Raw genomic sequence first — 22,216 nt, 5'->3', positions numbered from 1 at the left:
TCAGATTTCTTAAATCAAATTTGATGAAAGTTGTCACTTAACAGGTCAGACCTTTTAGGTATATGCTGGTAATTAACAATCTTCTGTCTTTACTTCAATTTATGACACTTCTATATCATCTCACTATCTAAGACAATTGCTTTAGTGAATTGTCATGTTCTTTTTCTTCCCTCCCTTTACCATGCTGTTGTAATTTCTGTTTCTCTTATCTTTGATCAGGGCTTTCTTTTTAAGGCATTAGGAACACCTAAAAAAGTTTATTTTTCACTCTTCTTATCTTTTGGCTGGCAGAATTTTTAATTTTATTCAATGTTTTCTTATTAAATATTATTTTCAATAGATGTTTTCTTGTGGTATGAGTCTTTGTCTTGCAAAAAGACTGAGGCCCTGAGTATCACAAAATAATTTTTGAGACTCTTCTATTTAAATATCATTTTGCCTAAATTAAAATTCTAAATGTAAAATTATATTTTCTCTTAAGACAAGATGAAAGCACCTCTTCTGTGCTGTGGAGCTAGATATATTTTGAAGTTAAGAATCTGGAGGCTTCAGAAAGGCTATTTAGTGTATATATTCTAAATAGTGTCTTACTAGAAACTCCATTGGGATATAAATAATTACTCCAAAATCAAAAGCACTAATATTGCAAAACAAAACATGTGAATGTTCGCATTTCAGTGAAATAAAGATTATACATAGCCTACTGTCATCCCAAATCTGGTTTTATTTTGCAAATAAATTGTGCTGTCACACTTGTTGGAAACAAGTGCTCAGTGCCACAAAGAAAAACCAGCACTTAAACAGGAAATTTCTCAGCAAAGCATATTTGCTTCTATAGAAGGGTGCTGCCTGCGTCAGTCACAATGCACAGTCTAAGCTGACCGAATTGGCTACTGCTTTAAATTCTATAGGGCTAATTAGGCGGGAAGGAAGAGACTGTCCCTTACCAATTAGGCGGGAAGGCAAGTCTGGGGCGGCAAAGGAGGGAAGGGTTGTTTACAGAACACGAAAGAACAGGAAAGTTTGAAGACGAACTTATTGTTTCTAGCACACTCACAAAATAAGTCAAAACTTTCCACTGAAATTTTTTTTTTGGTTTTGCAATTGATATGGAACTTTGGACCAGCATTATATAAAAATAACTCCATTGTCCTGCTTCAGGCAGTTTTGATATAGAGATTCACTTTCAATTTGATTCTTGAATCTTTGTAGGTGATCTATTCCTCATTACCGAAGGCTTACAGAGTATTTTTGTTTATTATATTCTTCAGTTTCACTATAATGTGTTTTTGTATAGATTTTCCCTTCATTCTCTGGACCTTTTCAGTCCAAGGATCCTCATGTTCTCGTAAGAAGGAAGCATTTTTTTTTTTTTTTTTTTTTTGACAGAGTCTCACTCTGTCACCCAGGCTGGAGTGTGGTGGCACGATCTCCGCTCACTGCAACCTCCATCTCCTGGGTTCAAGCGATTCTCCTGCCTCCGCCTCCCGAGTAGCTGGGACTGCAGGCGCTTGCCACTACACCTGGCTAATTTTTGGTATTTTTAGTGGAAACCAGGTCTCACCGTGTTAGCCAGGATGCTTTTGTTCTCCGGACCTCGTGATCCGACCGCCTCGGCCTCCCAACATGCTGGAATTACAGGTGTGAGCCACTGCGCCTGGCCCAATTAATAGCCCCTGAAATTTAGATATCTTGGTTATACACAAAGACATCATTCCTAAAATTAAAAAATTCATTAATTTAAAAGTTTTGGAATCCATACCTTGCACTGTCATCATGGAAGCATACAGGTATTAAGAGGTCAAGAGTAGTGACACTCTGTCCATAAGGAGACTCTGAAATCTACCAGGAGATAAAGCCTCAGTTAAGTCTTAAGGTTGTATGTGAAGTAGTCAAAGAAAGAAATGTGGGAATGGCTTTCCAGGCAATAAGAAGGAACTAGCAAAGTCATGAGGCATGAAGACACAAGCTGTCTGGCATCTTTGTGAAGCATAGATACAAGGAATACAAAAGTACTAGAAGTAAAAAAGATGCAGCTTATTCAACACTTTCTGAGATAGCATAAGAAGCAAGGAATTTTGGGGAAGAAAAAGGAGAAATATTGAAGGATTTCAGTGGAATATAAATGTGGCTTATCGAGAGAAAACTGGTTGTGTGAAAAGAAATAATTAGACAAATCAAGTCTGAAAGAAGAAAAATAAAAGAACCAATAAAATCATTTCAGTGAATAAATACTGTGATGCTGCACTAGAAAGCATGCAGATTTTCAGCAAAGTGATGGTTTTATGGGTACAGAGAACAGAAGCCATGGTCTATCTAGCACCAAAGAAGGGAGGATGCTAATGAGAGCCAACTAGGGAAGAGTCAAGGAGAATAGTGTCGGTGCCCTAGCATGAAACTGTAGCGCTGTAGCAGAAAGTTATTCATATAAGGTGGGAGGCTGCAGCCCATTTACACCTAGGCCACTCCAGTCATACTAGGTGTGGGAAGATTTAAGAAACAACAGGCAGGATTTGGGGGATAGGCTCCAGCCCCAGTAAAGGATAAGAAGAGGAACCAAGGGCTTTGACACTGCAGAGCTCATACTCTTAACACTGAGGCAATTGCTTGTTCTCAGACCTCCCTCTAACAACTGGACCCAACTCAACTATTCTCATTCAATGGGAATAATTTCTTAGACATTCCTAACACAGCAGTTGTTCACTCAATTTCTACAGTAACACATTTGGTTGTTAAGTCCTTCTTTATCACACATATTCATGAACAACTCTTTCATATGGGTCACTCACTCACATAGGCATACATCTTTTAAATTGTCTGTATACATGTGTAACACTGTATACCATTTTCTCTTGTAGGCTCACTTATGTCTGTAAAGATGGAAAAAAAATACAAGAACATTGTTCTACTAAAAGGATTAGAGGTCATCAATGATTATCATTTTAGAATGGTTAAGTCCTTACTGAGCAACGATTTAAAACTTAATTTAAAAATGAGAGAAGAGTATGACAAAATTCAGATTGCTGACTTGATGGAAGAAAAGTTCCGAGGTGATGCTGGTTTGGGCAAACTAATACAAATTTTCAAAGATATACCAACACTTGAAGACCTGGCTGAAACTCTTAAAAAAGAAAAGTTAAAAGGTAATTGGGAAGAGGGAACACCCACTCCCTGCAACCATCCCCAAACCCTCCCCAACATTGATTAGAGCCCCACCTCGGCCATACTTGAGATGCGTTTTCCTCAGTTTGTGATTCAACAGCTGAGACAATGTTGGTACTTCAGAGGCCAACAAGTTGACAACTTAGTGCATTCCATTACTAGTGTAGATTGACGTATTTCAGAATGTATATTTGGGATCAGTGAAAAAACAAAAGTGACAGGGAGTTGAAGGGGGACTGAGACTTTCAGTACATTAGAAAGATTATATAATAATAAAATCATAAAAATTGTTTACATTCAAGATATGTACATTTAGCCAATTAATGTATCTGTTCTATTGAGACTATTTAACCCATCACTACCCTTTATAATTTAAAAAAATGCATTACTTACATGTGAGCCTGCCTCTCAGAAGTGTGATCTCCCCTCTTGTTATATCAAGTTAAAAAAAAGGATTTAAAAAAGTCTAAGTCCAAAATCAGTGTATCCTTCCTCATGGAAACCTTTGGCTGGTTTCTATAATTTGAATAGCTTACCTGGGGAATGTGACCTAGCAGTCTGCATCATGAAAACATTAGTTTTTAAAACAAAATTATCGGAGAACCGCATTGGGAAAGGGTTAACTGAAGCACATGGAGTTCAGAGAACAGGAAGCATGTGCTCAGTTCACAGGGGAGGAGTGAGGAAAGTGCTGAGGATCATGAGTCAGTGCTTGTTCCTGTCTTGTGACTGCTGGTCTCCTTAAGGCCAGGCTGGGCTAATGCAGTAGAGGTAGACTAAAGCACAGCTGAACCCTCAAGCAGGAACTGAGAGCAGATTGTATTGAAACTGCTTCAGCTGTCGGAGATCGTTTATATGTCTTCCTTTTTTCTGCATTGGTTGTGAATAAAATTGAATCTATTCCAGCAAAAGGACTAGCCCCATCAAGAAAGAGGAAGAAGGAAGTGGATGCTGCTTCACCTGCACCCTCCACAAGCAGCACTGTCAAAACTGAAGGAGCAGAGGCAACTCCTGGAGCTCAGGTAAGCTTCAGGAAGAGGAGCAGGCTTCAAGTCCCACAGAGGAAGCTCTGCTACAGCTCTTCCACTCAATCTCTCCAGCAGGCAGTTATTTCTTCATGTTTCCCATCAAGTTTCAGATTTACCAAATTGTATGATAATTGATCATCTTATTGATGATCAAAGCAATGCACCAAACACATGAGTAAACATAATGTAAATATATATAACATAAATGTGATACCTTCATTCTAGTAGAGTGGAGTGTCAACGTGAGAATCAGGTAAGTAAATACTTTGTCCATGTGTATAAAAACCTAGTTTTTCTAATCCCAAGTTAGCACATCCCATAACAGAAATAATTAGAGAAATAATGTGTATAACATTCTCCTCTTTCTTTGTTTAATGAAACCATCTATGCCCATCTCTTAAACTGGCCAGAGATGGGCAGCAACCTCTCAAGTTTCCAAGAAACATCTTCTTGGGAATAATAAAACTACTCTCCAATAATGAAAATGTGCTCTACTTCATTTGGCACTGAAAACGAATAACAGGAAAATCAAACCACTTGCAGAAAAGAAAAAAAACAACCAAAGAAAAGTCTGGACCCAAAGGGAGTAAGGTGTCCAAGGAGCAGACTCAGCCTCCCTGTCCTGCAGGAGCCGGCATGTCCACAGCCATGGGCCGTTCCCCATCTCCCAAGACCTCATCGTCAGCTCCACCCAACACTTCCTCAACTGAGGTACACTCTTCCTGGTCCTGTTTTGCTTTGTTTTTTTCAACCCAAAGTAAAGGACTGATTTCACCTGTTACTTAAAAATTGCATCAATCATTTGCTAGTTAATCAAATGTGTGTATTGTGAAACCACTACATTTTGATCTTTTGCTTCCACAGGGATACTTGATGAACTTGACATTATCTCTGACTGCAGGAAGTTTTCTGTTCTGTGTTGTTTGGGGAAGGGAGAGAGAGCTATGCAGTACAGAACTGTCAGCTGTGAGCTCACTGTCTACTGCTCCCATGTCCTTCATACCTCTTCTCTTGGTTCACTATAGTATTCCATGTCAGACCTCTCCAGCACCTGCTAGTTTGTGAATGAGGTTATCCATACCCTCAGCTCTTTTTCTTATAGATTAAACAACATCCCCTGCATTAAAACTGTTCTACTGCAATTCAAGGAGACTGAGATGTTAAAGAGTAAAGATGTTAAAGAAAACCCACTCTGAGCCCCAGGTTTCTGTTAGCATGCTACCTGCTAGAGCCCTGACACTGAGAAAGGCTATGGTGGTGGGAATGACACTCTGTAGAGTGTCTCCAGCCTGAACCTACTGAGATGATGGCATTCTGAGGGGTTTATCCTACATGTGTTCTCACCTGCCATAAGCTGACTGAATCTTGGGTAGGAACACTATGAGATGTGCTCTTAAAATTGCCCTGTCTACACTGGTGATAACTGAACACTCTTTGTGTCTATAGTTTGTGGTGGGCACCATTTTTCATTTTAAATGTCATTTAACTTTGTCTGTTTTTAGGCTCTGGCACTTTAAGCTGGTAAGAGAAATAGTATAAGAAATTATTTCATTCTAAAATTTATTTATTTATTTATTTATTTATTTATTTGTTGTTGTTGTTGTTGTTGTTGAGACAGAGTCTTGCTCTGTCACCCAGGCTGAAGTGCCGTGGCATAATCTCAGCTCACTGCATCCTCCACCTCCTGAGTTCAAGTGATTCTCCTGCCTCAGCCTCCCAGGTAGCTGGGATTACAAGCTTCTGCCACTACACTCAGCTAACTTTTGTACTTTTAGTAGTGCCAGGGTTTCACCATGTTGGCCAGGCTGGTCTCAAACTCCTGACCTCAGGTGATCCACCTGCCTCGGCCTTCCAAAGTGCTGAGATTACAGGTGTGAGCCACCACAGCTGGCCCTAAAATTTATTAAGTTACTTCATGACACTGGCTTTCAGTATCCACTGGTCTTATGTTGCTCTTATGGTTTATTTCTTAAGGATGATTCTGTTTACAGAAAGGTCGTCTTTTCACTATATGGTCTCCTCTGTTACTTCATCTTGTTATTATACCAGTTTAAGATATCTTCTGCCCTGGCTAGCAATCCCTCTCTATCCTGACTCCAGCTCTAAACATCTGTGCAAGTTTTGGGGTCCTGTGTTATACTGAGGTCACTGAATAGCAGTTCTGTATTTCTCAATTAGACATTTTTCTTTGTTCTCCTGTGCTATCATACACAGAACCCGAAAACAGTGGCCAAATGTCAGGCAACTCCCAGAAGAAGTGTTCTCCAAAAAGGCCCAGTGATAGTGAAGGTACTGAGTACAACAAAGCCATTTGAATATGAGACCCCAGAAATGGAGAAAAAAATAATGTTTCATGCTACAGTGGCTACACAGACACAGTTCTTCCATGTGAAAGTTTTAAACACCAGCTTGAAGGAGAAATTCAATGGAAAGAAAATCATCATCATATCAGATTATTTGGAATATGATAGTCTCCTAGAGGTCAACGAAGAATCTACTGTATCTGAAGCTGGTCCTAACCAAAAGTTTGAGGTTCCAAATAAAATCATCAACAGAGCAAAGGAAACTCTGAAGATTGATATTCTTCACAAACAAGCTTCAGGAAATATTGTATATGGGGTATTTACGCTACATAAGGTAAGTCTTCAAAATTCTTTTGTTTCATTTTTCCACCAACACCTGAAATTAAAAGCCTTGATGTGTGAGATGAAGCTTTGCCTATAAACTGGATATTAGAATCCAGGACTCTGAAGACTAATGACAGGTGGATAAAGACTTCTCTGAAGATAAGACTGGGATTAGGGGACCTGTTAATGTTTCTTTCCCAAGTTCTCCTTCCCAGAGCATTAAACTTTAGTCTTTACAATAATGTTCACTGAGAAACCTTAAGACTTTATCAGTTGTTATTATCTATGCTAAGTGATCAAGGACAGTGTGAGGTCTGCATCCATACACACATAATACTAAGTTTATCCCTTTGATTATTATCTCTACTGTCATAAAAATCACAGTATTTTTATTTTGAATGAAGTCCTCTGAGGCTTGAGTTCTGGTTGTGACAGTCAGAATAAGAAATAAATTGACTACTCATGGCTGGAAAACAAATGCAGAAAGTAGGTAGGACAATGTTCTGACCAAATGAAACTAATTCATCATAAAGAAACAGAACAATTGGGAAATATGAATTTGGATGATACTTGGAAAATCAGGTAATCTAAATTTGTCATTTATATATAAATAACCAAAAAAAAAATAGAGCACAGAGTGCTTTTCCTGATATGTTCCTGTCCAAATTCATAAAATCAGTTAGCATGAGACATTCCACCCCCAAAAAAAGCATCTATCCTCTGCTATTGATTCAAGCAATTTCTTATCTGATCAATACTGCACTACCCATTATATTTGTTTCCTAGAACAGCTCATTTAACCTGCGTTACTTTCTGTACACACGCTTTTTTTTTTTTTTTTTGAGACGGAGTCTCACTCTGTCACCCAGGTTGGAGTGCAGTGGCGTGATCTCGGCTCACCGCAACCTTCGCCTCCTGGGTTCAAGCGATTTTCCTGCCTCAGACTCCCAAGTAGCTGGGACTACAGGCATGTGCCACCACATCTGGCTAATTTTTTGTATTTTTAGTAGACACAGGGTTTCACTATGTTAGCCAGGATGGTCTTGGTCTCCTGACCTCGTGATTTGCCCACCTCGGCCTCCCAAAGTGCTGGGATTACAGGCATGAGCCATTGCACACGGCCTATATACACACTCTTAAAGAGATGATTCTTATAAACTCAATTCTAGGATGATGAGTAATGAGCAAAAAGCTGGAATGTTTGAGCTCAAGGACTTCGTTTCAGGAGGGGGTACAAATATTGGAAGAGACTCAGTAAATGCAGAAAGTAGAAAAAGTAATTAGAAAGTTACCAGAAGCTTGCTTTTTCTTACAGATTCCTCATAATTCACTGAATAAATAGTTGTAGCAGATATCCATTCTTTTTGCATGGGGCCAGAGACCCAGAAAGGCTATCAGAGATTTCAGCTTCCTCTGTATCAAGGTGCTTTGGGAAGCATAGCTGCCATGTAGATGAAAGCAGTAGAAATTTGGAAGAAAACTCATTGTTCTAGAACTGTCATAGAAATACCTCAGATATGAAAGACTTAAACAAAAAGGATATTGAGGGACGGCTTTCTGCAAAGATCTGGCCTAAGATATATGCATATCTGTAACTAGGAGTTGCTGTCGTGCATCTTGTTTAACTCTCTTAGAAGGGATTTTAGCCTATATGTGGTTGTTATTAATTACATTCTCAGGAACAGAATATTAATTTTCTGTTACAGAAAACAGTAAATCAGAAGACCACGATCTACAAAATTCAGGATGATAGAGGAAAAATGGATGTAGTGGGGACAGGACAATGTCACAACATCCCCTGTGAAGAAGGAGATAAGCTCCAACTTTACTGCTTTCGACTTAGAAAAAAGAACCAGATGTCAACACTGATTTCAGAAATGCATAGTTTTATCCAGGTAAGAATTAAATAGGCAAATATTAGTTTTCCAAAGTGAAAATGATTTGCTTTAAGTTTTGGCAAAAACAAGTTTGTAGGTTTTTTTACAGAGTTCAGCAGGAGGCATGAGAAAACAGATATTCTCCTTGTACTCACATTTACTTTTTTTAATTATTTTTTTTCTGGATGGAATGATATGAAAGGATACAATTTTAAAAAGAAAAATCTGAACTTTATCAAAAAAATTAAACTCTGAATTTTATATAAACTTTTAAGTGATTGTAGGGTTGGGATTTAAAATTACATGTTCTCCATTTGTGAATTAGGAAACGTCATGTGTGTGTGTGATACTTTCTAGTTTGTAACATTAAAATACACATGTGTGTATTTAGTCATCCATAAAAATACCTAATTTGAAAATTAAAATTATTTGCAGTGATCAAAATTATGTCCCACTGACAAAGTTTTATACAGAGGAAGCTCTCCAGTTTGTTAATTTGAATTCAAATATTCACCTGTTAAGTTTCCTTACAGTACATGATTTTACACTGTTGCCATTTTGAATGTTTTAAATTATTTTTTATTTTAGTAAGTTTTTGGGAAACAGGTGGTGCTTCGTTACAGGAGTAAGTTCTTTAGTGGTGATTTCTGACTTTTTGATGCACCCATCGTCCAAGCAGTGTACACGGTACCCAGATTGTATGTAGTATTTTATCCCTCACCCCCCTCCCACTCTTTCCCCTGAGTCCCCAAAGTCCACTGTATCATTCTTATGCCTTTGTGTCCTCATAGCTTACCTCCCACTTATGAGTGAGAACATGCAATGTTTGGTTTTCCTCTCCTGAGTTACTTCACTTAGAATAATGGTCTCCAATTCCATGCGGGTTGCTGTGAATGCAGTTAGTTTGTTCCTTTTTATGGATGAGTAATAGTATTCCACGGTGTATACATACCCCATTTCTTTATCCATTTGTTTACTGATGGGCATTTGGTCTGGTTCCATATTTTTGCAGTTGTGAATTGTGCTGCTGTAAACATGCATGTGCAATGATCTTTTTTTGTATACTGGCTTCTTTTCCTCTGGGTAGATACCCAGTAGTGGGATTACTGGATAAATGGTAGATCTGCTTTTTAGTTCTTTAAGGAATCTATACACTGTTTACTATAGTGGTTCTACTATTTTACATTCCCACCAGCGGCGTAGAAGTGTTCCCTTTTCACCACATCAATGCCAGCGTCTATTTTTTTAAATTTTTTGATTATGGCCATTCTTGCACGAGTAATGTGGCATCATTTTGTGGTTTTGATTTGCATTTCCCTGATCACTAGTGATGTTGAGCGTTTTTCCTTATGCTTGTTGGCCATTTACATATCTTCTTTTGAGAATTGTCTTTTCATGTCCTTAGCCCTTAGCCCACTTTTTTTTTTTTTTTTTTTTTGAGACGGAGTCTCGCTCTTTTGCCCAGGCGGGAGGGCAGTGGCACGATCTCGGCTCACTGCAAGCTCCGCCTCCCGGGTTCACACCATTCTGCTGCCTCAGACTCCCGAGTAGCTGGGACTACAGGCGCCCGCCACCGCGCCCGGCTAATTTTTTGTATTTTTAGTAGAGACGGGGTTTCACCGTGTTAGCCAGGATGGTCTCAATCTCCTGACCTCGTGATCCGCCCGCCTCGGCCTCTCAAAGTGCTGGGATTACAGGCGTGAGCCACCTTTTTGATGGGATTATTTGTATTTGCAATGCTTGTTCCCTGGTGCTATAAATAAATAGCATTTGAATATAAATTTAATTTTTTCAGCAAGGCCATTTTTATACTTTTTGTAGAAAGGGTACACTCGCCAGCAGTTTTGCCACAAGAGTATACGGAACAAAGGAGACAGGCTCATTTATAATCTGAGGCGTCCACCCTCCTGCTGCGTTCGGTTTCCATTGGCTGGGACAGGACCTCACATTCTGTATTTGTCCAGACTGGCTAGCAACTTAGAACTTTTTAAAAGAGGCAAAGGCATAGGAGAACAAAGGAAGGAGGAAGTAACTTGTGGAATGTTGAGAAAGGTAAAAACACCTTTAAATAAGGAAGAGGAACAGGCTATGACCTAATGCTTGTTTGGATCAGTATAAGCATGTTAGGGCAAATATTTAGGCTAAATTGTGGGAGCTAAGAACATAAAGTATATTGATTTTTTATTATGGCTAGCAGATATTTAAGAATGTTTGTACAGGTATTTGAATAAATTTTGCTTTTAAGGGAAGTTACTATTTATTTCTAATTAGATGGGGAGGAAAGTTTTTGAAGAGGAACCTCTACTTTTTACAATTTCCCCTCTTATTTCATAATTCTTCTTTAAACTTGTTTAATATGTTTTGACTTAATTTTTTTTTGTCCTTTTAAGAGAAGTAATTTTTCAGAATAGGGTGGAGGAGAATTAGGAGTTAACTTTGCAAGAGTGACAGAGATAAGTTTTTGTATAAAATTTCAAAGGCAGGGAATAATACAACGCCTACAAGAATAAGTACACCAATAACAAGAGCAAACGAGGTGAGAATTGAAGTTAAATTTTTTTTTATCCACTGAACCAATGTTTTATTATTTTAGAAAAAGAGTTCTTTATTTTAGAATTTTTGGCAAGTTTATCGGATAAGGCTGTTAATCCTTGTAGCACTTTTGTTATAGTTCTATCAGGGGCAGTATTATTAGGAATAAAGGTATAACATTGAGTTTTAATTATGACACAAATATCTTCTTTTTTTGCTAATATTATATTTAAAGCTATTTTATTTTTCTTGACCATCTGGCTGGTAGGTTCTAATTGCTTAGCTTTCTCTTTCATGGCGTCCTCAGTGTTATTTATGAATCGTTGCTGATTATAGTAGATATAGTTTATTTAGTCTACTTAAAAAAAAAATTATACTTACCAGAACAACATGGATTTAAATTCTGCAGCTATTTGATTTTATGCTTTAAACTTATTTGGCACTTCTCATAGGACCTTAATAGCATTTATGTAAACCTAAGGATTAAGGGACTCATGAGGAGTTTCCTTTGGCCTGCAGTGTCTTGTTTTTACCTTTTTTTTTTTAGGTTGGTGAAATGCCAGGGTGAAGGGGATAGCCAATTGGATTAGAGCATAAGTACTGCTCCAATTATTCAGCAGAGTGTCTAGTAAAAGTCCTCTACAGTATCACCATACGTTTGCTTGGGGATGGCTAAGCGTGGACTGATGGGCAATCTCTTGGAAAGGCTTGAGCTCCTTGCATCCTTTTATGCTTCTAAGGAACACGAAATTTTCCTCTTGCCATGACAGGCACAAAGTAAACTTGGCATTCAGAGGTGGAAGCCGGACTGCCCTCGCGGGCAGACCCCTAGGGTATTGAATTTCAGGAAATAACAGATAGAGAGCTCCGCATGATGGATTATCCTAAACCGTGGGATTTTGCAAGAGAGCCACAATACGTCCATTTCTGGTCAATGAGGAGACCATCCGAGTGGAAAGGGGTAATCTGGACCTCTGGTCTACCATGCGTACAAGCATGATAATAATTTTTATTTAAAGTGCGAAGGGAATATTTAATTCATTCCAGCCAGGCATTTGCATCTTGATATTTTGTCTTGATGGCTAAGGTCTGTCTTAGATCTCTTATTTTTACAATAGACAACCTAGTTTTATCATTAGATGTAGGAGCAACTGGTGTGGGATCTAGAACCGAGGCTACTGAAGAAGGGGAAGATGGGGGAATAATGTGTATTTTAAAAACACCTAGGGGGTCTTTTTCATTTATGTCAATCCCCATGCCATCGAAGCGACTAAGGGCGGGTCTAGAGTTAGTTAAGGTGGAGGTGGTGATAAAGAGAAGGACAGGGTTACATTGATAAGGGCTGACAGTTAGAAGGGGTAGTCCTTTTAGTGAAATAGATGAAGGATTTTAGATCTGCACAAACCTTTTTTGTGGAAGTCTAACTTTGCTCTTGAGTAGTTTAAAGGATGTAGTCCCATTTACTACAAGGTTGCCAGGCTGTAGGAGCAGAAAATCGATGCCTGGGCTGCAGGTGATCACAACGATGAGTGCTATGGGTAACTGTGTCAATTAGAGGGCCGGGACATAAATATTTGTGTGAAAAGGCTAGCTGTCATTAATCTTTTTTTATTTCCACAAAGTATGAGAAAACAAGCATTAAAGACAATGGTCTAAGGTGAGTTAGACTTAGTTATATTTATAACAAAGGAGCTAATAACGAAAGAAAAAAAGAAAAAATATGTAAAAGATATATTAAAATGAAACTTTCTTTAACTTTAACTTAGTAGGGCTTAATCTTAGTACAGTAACCCATAATTCTAACGAAAAAGATGTTTTCTTGACTCGAATATGATGGGTACATTCTTTCTCGGCTATGCGGACGGCAGTCTCAGTGGTTAACACATAAAATAAGGTCCTTCCCAGGCTCGAGTTTTTTTTTTTAATCTTTTTTTATCTTTTAATAAGAACATGGTTTTCAGGCTGGTGCTGGTGTACTGGAAATTCTAGGGGTGATACCTGTGCTAAAAGACTTTTAGTTCTGAGGGAAAAGAAAGTGGAAAATAAGTATATAATTTTTGTTGTGTATCCTGGGGCTTGAAGCCCCATGGTGACACCTCCCGCTCCATTCCTGCTCAGCGCCGCCCAAGGGATGCTGCGGCCCTGTCCCCTCTTGAAGCCTTGGCCTTCCTGTGGCCTTCACCACCGCTGCGTGCTATGGCCTTGGGGATGCGGGGCGTTGTGACTTACCCGGCCACCCTCGGGACTTAAAAAAAATAAACACCATTTTATATTTGACTATTTTTTGTATAATTTTATACTAAATAAATTAAATTTTACCTTTATATTAATGTGCTATTAATGTTAAATTTAATTTTAATAAAATATTGTAGACATTATTTATCCAATTTTACTGTCTGACCATAAAGTAAAACTTTTATAGACTCATTTTAATTTTTTATATTTGTTTTTTTCTTGCTGATTTGTTTGAGTTCCTCATAGATTCTGGATACTAGTCCTTTGTCAGATGCATAGTTTGTGAATATTTTCTCCCGCTCTGTGGGTTGTCTGTTTACTGATTGTTTCCCTTGCTGTGCAGAAGCTTTTTAGCTTAATTAAGTTCCATCTATTCATCTTTGTTTTTGTTGCATTTGCTTTTGGGTTCTTAGTCCTGGTCTTTGCCTAAGCCACTGTCTAGAAGGGTTTTTCCGATGTTATCTTCTAGAATCTTTATGGTTTCTGGTCTTAGATTTAAGTTCTTGATCCATCTTGAGTTGATTTTTGTATAAGGTGAGAGATGAGGATCCAGTTTCATTCTTCTACCTGTAGCTTGCCAATTATCCCAGCACCATTTGTTGAATAGGACGTCCTTTCCCCACTTTATGTTTTTGTTTGCTTTGTCAAAGATCAGTTGGCTGTAAACATTTGGGTTTATTTTTGGGTCCTCTATTCTGTTCCATTGGTCTATATGCCTATTTTTATACCCAGAACCATGCTGTTTTGGTGACTATGGCCTTATAGTATAGTTTGAAGTCAGATAATATGATGCTTCCTGATTTCTTCCTTTTGTTCTTTTTCCTTAGTTTTGCCTTGGCTATGTGGGCTGTGTTTTGGTTCCATGTGAATTTTAGGATTTTTTTTTCTAGTTCTGTGAAGAATGATGGTGGTATTTGGATGGGAATTGCATTGAATTTGTAGATTGCTTTTGGCAGTATGGTCGTTTTCTTTCTTTCTTTCTTGCTTTTTTGAGACGAAGTCTCGCTCTTGTCTCCCAGGCCTGGAGTGCAATGGCATGATCTTGGCTCACTGCAACGTCCGTCTCCCGGGTTCAAGCGATTCTCCTGCCTCAGCCTCTCGAGTAGCTGGGATTACAGGTGCTTGCCACCACACCTGGCTAATTTTTGTATCTTTAGTAGAGATGGGGTTTCACCATGTTGGCCAGGCTGGTCTCAAACTCCTGACCTCAGGTGATCCACCTGGCTTGGCCTCCCAAAGTGCTAGGATTACAGGTGTGAGCCACCATGCCTGGCCAATATGGTCATTTTCACAATATTGATTCTACCCATCCCTGAGCATAGGATGTGTTTCCATTTGTTTGCATCATCTATGATTTCTTTCAGCAGTGTTTTTAGTTTTCCTTGAGAGGTCTTTCACCTTCTTGGTTAGGTATATTCCTAAGTGTTGTATTTTATTTATTTTGTTATTTGCAGCTATTGTGAAAGTGGTTGAGTTCTTGATTTCATTCTTAGCTTGGTTGCTGGTGGTGTATAGCAGAGCTACTGATTTTCATGCTTTAATTTTGTATCCTGAAACTTTGCTTGAAACTTTGCTGAATTCATTTACCAATTCTAGGAGCTTTTTGAATGAGTATTTAGAGTTTTCTAGGTATACAATCATATCATCAGCAAACAGCGACAGTTTGACTTCCTCTTTACCGATTTGGATTTCCTTTATTTCTTTTGTCTGATTGCTCTGGCTAGGACTTCCAGTACTATGTTGAATAGAAGTGGTGAAAGTAGGCATCCTTGTCTTGTTCCAGTGCTTAGGGGGAATGCTTTCAATTTTTCCCTGTCCAGTACAATGTTGGCTGTGCGTTTGTCATAGATGGCTTTTATTACCTTAAGGTATATCACTTCTATGCCAGTATTGCTGAGGGTTTTAATCGTAAAGTGATGCTGGATTTTGTCAAATGCTTTTTTTTTTTTGCGTCTACGTAGATGATCCGGTGATTTTTGTTTTTAATTCTATTTGTGTGGTATATCACATTTATAGACTTGTGTATGTTAAACCATCCCTGCATCCCTGGTATGAAACCAACTTGATCATGGTGCATTATCTTGACTTGCTGTTGGATTCTGTTAGCTAGTATTTTGTTGAAGATTTTTGCATCTATGTTCATCAGGGATATTGGTCTGTAGTTTTTTTGTTGTTGTTGTTATGTCCTTTCCTGGTTTTGGTATTAGGGTGATACTGGCTTCATAGAATGATTTAGGGAGGATTCTCTCTTTATCTTGTGAAATAATGTCAGTAGAACTGGTACCAATTCTTCTTTGAATGTCAGAATTTAGCTGTGATTCCATCTGGTCCTGGGCTTTTCTTTATTGGAAATTATTTTTTATTACCATTTCAATATCACTGCTTATTATCACTCTGTTCAGAGTTTCTATATCTTCCTGGTTTACGCAGGAGGGTTGTGTATTTTCAGGTTTTCTACTTGATGCACATAAAGATGTTCATAGTTGCATTGCATGATTTTTTGTATTTGTGTGATATCAGTTGTACTATTTATCATTTTGTTTTTAATTGAACTTATTTTCATCTTTTCTCTTCTTTTCTTTGTTAATTTCACTAATGGTCTATCAATTTTATTTAGTTTTTTCAAAGAACCAGCTTTATGTTTCATTCATCTTTTGTGTTGTTCTTTGTCTGTCACAATTTCATTTAGTTCTGCTTTGATCTTTGTTATTTCTTTTCTTCTGCTGCATTCATGTTTGGTTTGTTCTTGTTTGTCTGGTTCCGTGAGGTGTGACCCTAGATTATCTATTTGTACTCTTTCGGACTTTTTGATGTAGGCATTTAATGCTATGAACTTTCTTCTTAGCATCACCTTTGTTGTATCTCAGAGGTTTTATAGGTTGTGTCTCTATTATCATTCATTTCAAAGAATTTTTTAGTTTCCATTTTTATTTCATTATTGACTCAATGATCATACAGGAGCAGGTTATTTAATTTCCATGTATTGCATGGGTTTAAGGTTCCTTACAGTTGAGTTCCAATTTTATTCCACCGTAGTCTGAGAGAGTACTTGATATAATTTCAATTTTTTTTTAATTTTTGAGACTTGTTTTGTGGCCTATCATATAACCTATCTTGGAGAATGTTCCATGTGCTGATGAAAAGAATGTATATTCTGCAGTTGTTGGGTAGAATGTTCTGTAAATATCTGTTAAGTCCATTTGCTGTAGGGTATAGTTTAAGTCCAAAAATTTTTGTTTGTTGACTTTCTGTCTTGATGACCTGTCTAGTGCTTTCAGTGGAGTATTGAAGTCGACCAGTATTATTGTGTTGCCATCTGTCTTATTTTTTAGGTTCAGTAGTATTTGGTTTATAAATTTGGGAGCTCCAGTGTTAGGATTGTGACATTTTCCTATGGGACTAGTTCTTTTAGCATTATATAATGTCCCTTTTTGTTTTTTTTCACTGCTGTTGCTTTAAAGTTTGTTTTGTCTGATGTAAGAATAGCTACTCCTGCTCCCTTTTGGTGTCCATTTGCATAGAATATCTTTTTCTACCCATTTACCTTATGTTTATATGAAACCTTATGTTTTATGTGAGGTCTTATGTGTTAGATGAGTCTCTTAAAGACAGTAGACACTTGGTTGGTGAATTCTTATTCATTTTGCTGTTCTGTATGTTTTAAGTGGAGCATTTTGGCTCCACTAACATTCAATGTTAGTATTGAGATGTGAGGTACTATTTTATTCATCATGCCATTTGCTGCCTAAATACCTTACTTTTTTATTACTGTGTTATTGTTTTATAAGTCCTATGAGATTTATGCTTTAAATGTTTTATGTTCTATTTTGGTGTATTTCAAGGATTCATTTCAAGATTTAGAGCTCTTTTTAGCAGTTCTTGTAATGCTGGCTTGGTAGTGGCTAATTCTCTCAGCATTTGTTTGTCTGAAAGAGACTTTATCTTTCTTTGATTATGAAGCTTAGTTTCACTGGATACACATTCTTGGCTGATAATTGTTTTAAGGAGGCTAAAGATAGTACTCCAAACCTTTCTAGCTTGTAGGATTTCTGTTGAGAAATCTGCTTTTAATCTGATAGGTTCCTTTATAAATTACCTGATACTTTGCTTCACAGCTCTTAAGAGTCTTTTCTTCGTCTTGACTTTAGATAGCCTGGTGACTATGTGCCTAGGCGATGATCTTTTTGCAGTGTATTCCCCGGGTATTCTTTGAGCTTCTTGTATTTGGATGTCTAGATCTCTAGGAAAGCCAGGGAAGTTTTCCTCAATTAATCCCTCAAATATGTTTTTCGAACTTTTAGATTTCTCTTCTTCCTCGGGAACACCAGTTATTCTTAGGTTTGGTTGTTTAACATAATCCCAAACTTCTTGGAGGCTTTGTTCTTTTTTTTTTTTTTTTTTGAGATGCACTTTAGCTCTTGTTGCCCAGGCTGGAGTGCAATGGAGCGATCTCAGAACACTGCAACCTCCACCTCCCAGGTTCAAGCAATTCTCCTGGCTTAGCCTCCCAAGTAGCTGGGATTACAGCTGCCTGCCACCATGCCCAGCTAATTTTTTGTATTTTTAGTAGAGACAGGGTTTCACTACGTTGGCCAGGCTGGTCTCGAACTCCTGACCTCAGGTGATCCACCTGCCTCAGCCTCCCAAAGTGCTGGGATTACAGGCATGAGCCACCGTGCCCAGCAGCTTTGTTCATTTTTAATTCTTTTTTCATCATCTTTGTCAGATTGAGTTAATTCACAAGCCTTGTCTTCAAGCTCTGAAGTTCTTTCTTCTACTTGTTTGATTCTATTGCTAAGACTTTCCAGTGTGTTTTGCATTTCTCCAAGTGTGTCCTTCATTTCCAGAAGCTGTGATTTTTTTTTTTTATGCTCTCTATTTTTTTGGAGATTTTTCCATTCATATCCTGTAACATTTTTAAAATTTCTTTAAGTTGGTATTCACCTTTCTGTGGTGCCTCCTTGGGTAGTTTAATAATCCACCTTCTGAATTCTTTTCTGGCAATTCAGAGATTTCTTCTTGGGTTGGATCCATTGCTGGTAAGGTAGTGTGATCTTTTGGGAGTGTTAAAGAACGTTGTTTTGAGATATTACCAGAATTGTTTTTCTTCCTCCTTCTCATCTGGGTACACTATGTCAGAGGAAACATCTGGGACTTAAGGGCTGCTGTTAGGATTTTTTTTGTCCCACAGGGTGTTCCCTTGATGTGGTGCTCTTCCCGTTGTCCAAAAGATGGGGCTTCCTGAGAGCTGAACTACAGTGATTGTCACCACCCAGCAGGGCTACTGTGCTCCAGGCTCCAGGCTGGTACTGGGTAGTGTCTGCAAAGAGTCCTGTGATGTGGTTCGTCTTCAGGTCTCTCATCCATGGATATCAGTACCTGCTCCAGTGGAGGTGGCAGGGCAATGAAGTGGACTCCGTGAGGGCCCTTGGTTTTAATTTTGTTTATTGGGATAATTTTGTGTTGGTTGTCCTCCAGCCAGGAGGTGGAGCTTTTAAGAGAGCATCAGCTGCAGTAGTATAGGGAGGATACAAGCTTGCCCTAGGGTCACTTGAAATAAGATTTGAGTTTCTCAGGTGGTGGGTTGGGGGGGGGGCGGCCACAGAGCTCCCAAGAGATTATGTCGTTTGTCTTCTGGCTACCAGGGCAGGAAGAGAAAGACCATCAGGTGGGGGCAGGGTTAGGTGTGTCTGAGCTCAGATTCCCCTTGGACAGGGAAAGCTGATGCTGCTGTGGGGGATGGGGTGTGATTCTCAAGCCAATGGAGGTATATTCCCAAGGGAATTAAGGCTGCCTCTGCTGTATCATGCAGGTTGCCAGGCAAGTTGGAGAAAGCTGGCAGTTACAGGCCTCATCCAGTTCCCACACAGCCTGAAAGGCCAGTCTCACTCCCACCATGCACCCACCAACAGCACTGAGTTTATTTCCAGGCAGCAAGTGAGCAGAGCTGAGAACTTCCTACCAGCCTCCCTGCTGAGAAAGCAAGCGGGGCTTTCAGAGTTCAAGCCTCCTGCCTGCTGTGGCTTCTGTCCTGGTGTCTGCACTCCCAGATCACCCCCTCCCCTGGGTTCTGTCCAGGAAATTTTGTGTTCAGTCAAAACCTCAGCTGGAAGTTTTCTTCTCCCTGTGGTCTTTCCCCAATTCCACTGGCAGCCCTCTTGAAGGACGTTTGTGAGTCAGAAATGGCTTCCCTGGGGACTGAGAGAGCCCACAGGGCTCTTCCCGCTGCTTCCTCTACCCCTGTATTTCACTCAGCTCTCTAAATTCACCTCAGCTCCAGGTAAGGTCAAATCCTTCACTTGTGATCCAGACTTTCAGGTTCCCCAGTGAGGTTGTATGTTCAGGGGTGGATGATCCCCTTTCACACTTTCACACTTTGGGCACTCACAGTTTTTCGGCTGTCTCCTCGAGCCTGCAGCAGCAATCTGCTTTTTTTCAAACGTGCCATTTTGAATATTCTACTCACATTTAAATAGAAAAGCCTATTAAGTTATATTAGGAGAATGACATTCCTCATAGGCTTCAAAAGGATATAAAACTCGTGGTAAATAATAAAATATTTGAAGAAATTAGGAGGGTGGGGAACCAATATAATGCAGTGGCCAAAAGCAAGGGCTTCGGAGTAGGATAGACTTGGTCTACATCTGGCACATTAGTTTCCTGATATTGGGAAAAATAACTTAAATATTTCTCATAAGATTAGTTTAAAAATTAAATGAGATAATGGAAAAACATTTCTTATTCCATTGCCTTGTACATTATGGGAAATCAATGTGCAATAGGTCCTATTGCTCTTAGCAAGATAAAGACAAATATTGGAAAGATTTCTAGGGAGAGAAAATGTCATATGCAAATGTTGAGGTGTGAAACAGCATAGTGAGCTCTGTATAACATTGGTATATGTAGAAAGGTATAGGAAAATGATGCAAGACAGGTAAAAAGCAGCCCTCCAACAAGCTGGCTTTTGTCATAAAGACAGAAATGGAGTCTCCAATGTAAAAACATCAGTAAGTAGATATTGAAAGATTTTAGGAAGAAGAGTACTTGATCATTTCACATTTTAGCAAAAACATATTCTGACAATTGCCTAGAGGGATACATTAGAGAGAGACCATGTCTGGAAGTAATAAGACCTATTAGAATCTAATAAAGGATGGTATTCTCACAAATGAAAAGATATTGTGCTTCCTCTAATATTGAAAACCATTAAACAGAAAATGAATACTTTCAGATAAAGAAAAAAACAAACCCAAGAAACAACGACCCCAAGAGCATGAAGCTACCCCAGGAACAGAGTCAGCTTCCAAATCCTTCAGAGGCCGGCACAACCTTCCCTGAGAGCCATCTTTGGACTCCTCAGATGCCACCAACAACTCCATCCAGCAGTTTCTTCACCAAGGTACAATTTCCTGGGTCCCATGCCTCATGTCTCCCCACCATAATTTACAGGGATCATTAGACTGTTGAAAGAGCTACTGCTGTAATCTCTGTGTATGTACAATCTTGGTATGAAATTATGTCACTCAATCATTTATTGAATTCATACAGTGAGATAGCACCACATTATAATCTTTACTATCTAAAAGGCATTCATTTATATAATGATTTCTAACTTTAAGAGGATTACTATCTTGTATTGCTCCAGTTGTAGAGAGGGTAAGAGAGAGTGGCCAGACAAACAGAGACAAAAACAACAATGCGTTCAGATCCTAGGTTCCAGTTTCTTTTACCCATTTCCCCTTTGCTTATTAGTAATATTTCTGATTTTATTTTCATAGTTCCAAGTTCCTACCCCCATTACATTTTTTGACACATGCTATTTTCTTGATGGGTATCTGTTTCTCCTATATCATCACTGGTGAGAATCTTCTCAAATTTTACATGCCAACTTAAATGTTTTCCTCTGGCAAGTTCTTGCTGATACAAGATACTGGAACTGGTGAGTCCTCCCATTCTTTGCTTTCACAGGGTCTCCTGTCAATGAGATTAAATTACTAATTTCATAGAAGTGAACAGAGAGACTTACTTTATAACGTGTTCCCCATACTTCCTTCATCTGAGGTTTTCCTTAACAGGGTCAGCATAGCTCAGGTTATATTTGTAGACCAGAGCAAACCTACAAATTCAGCCTAGAACATGGAACAACAATGACAATAATTATATTTCTACCTTTTGAGCACTTAACTAGATGTTGGTTCTTACATGTTGTTCCTGATGTAGATTATCTCATTCTTTCTTCATAACCGTTAGGAGGATGCTAATTCTGCCCCAATTCACAGAGAAGAAAATAGAGGTACAGAAAGGTTAAAAATCTTCCTCAAGCTTTCAAATAAAGTTAGAGTCATGATTCATATCCAGTCTTATTTAAACCTAAAACATGAAAAATTAATAATTATATATGGCTTTAGATTAGGAGTTTATATATGCCATGTCAGTAATTTATTTATTAGTTGCATAACAGTTACATAGCCCACGCTTTGCAAACCTTCTGATAACAAATGTGGCCAGTGGTGATTAGAGTGTGTTCTAATAAGTAAACCACTCTCCAGAAGTAGAATCTTTTCATTCGCCTCTCTAACAGAGTGCATTTTCTGTATTAAATATCTGAATGACAGAAGTGGTAGAACTATGGAAATTAAACTAATATTAATAGATAACAAAAAAGGTTAAAAATAGTGAAAATAAAGGAAGTTATACTTCCTTGCCCTTGGTAAAGAGTATTTTTAAAAAATCACTTACTTGGTAATGCCAAGGT

At 38.5% G+C, this 22,216-nt stretch overlaps 1 protein-coding gene across 1 annotated transcript in view; it reads left to right on the top strand.

Annotated features, from left to right (window-relative positions):
- Nucleotides 1-22,216, top strand: part of IFI16 (interferon gamma inducible protein 16) — a gene marked incomplete at its 3' end in the record, with an annotated part of 45,173 nt that overhangs the window by 1,877 nt on the left and 21,080 nt on the right. Inside the window, 6 exon segments of the mRNA NM_001131692.1 lie at nucleotides 2,859-3,143; nucleotides 4,069-4,184; nucleotides 4,734-4,901; nucleotides 6,405-6,827; nucleotides 8,524-8,712; nucleotides 20,693-20,860. Coding sequence (NP_001125164.1) covers nucleotides 2,867-3,143; nucleotides 4,069-4,184; nucleotides 4,734-4,901; nucleotides 6,405-6,827; nucleotides 8,524-8,712; nucleotides 20,693-20,860 — 1,341 coding nt within the window. The 5' untranslated portion in view covers nucleotides 2,859-2,866.

This window comes from Pongo abelii, chromosome 1, assembly GCF_028885655.2.
Source record: "Pongo abelii isolate AG06213 chromosome 1, NHGRI_mPonAbe1-v2.0_pri, whole genome shotgun sequence".
In the NCBI taxonomy this organism is placed as follows: Eukaryota; Metazoa; Chordata; class Mammalia; order Primates; family Hominidae; genus Pongo; species Pongo abelii.
Note: the sequence above shows the minus strand (reverse complement) of the source record. Positions and strands in the feature narration are given on the sequence as shown.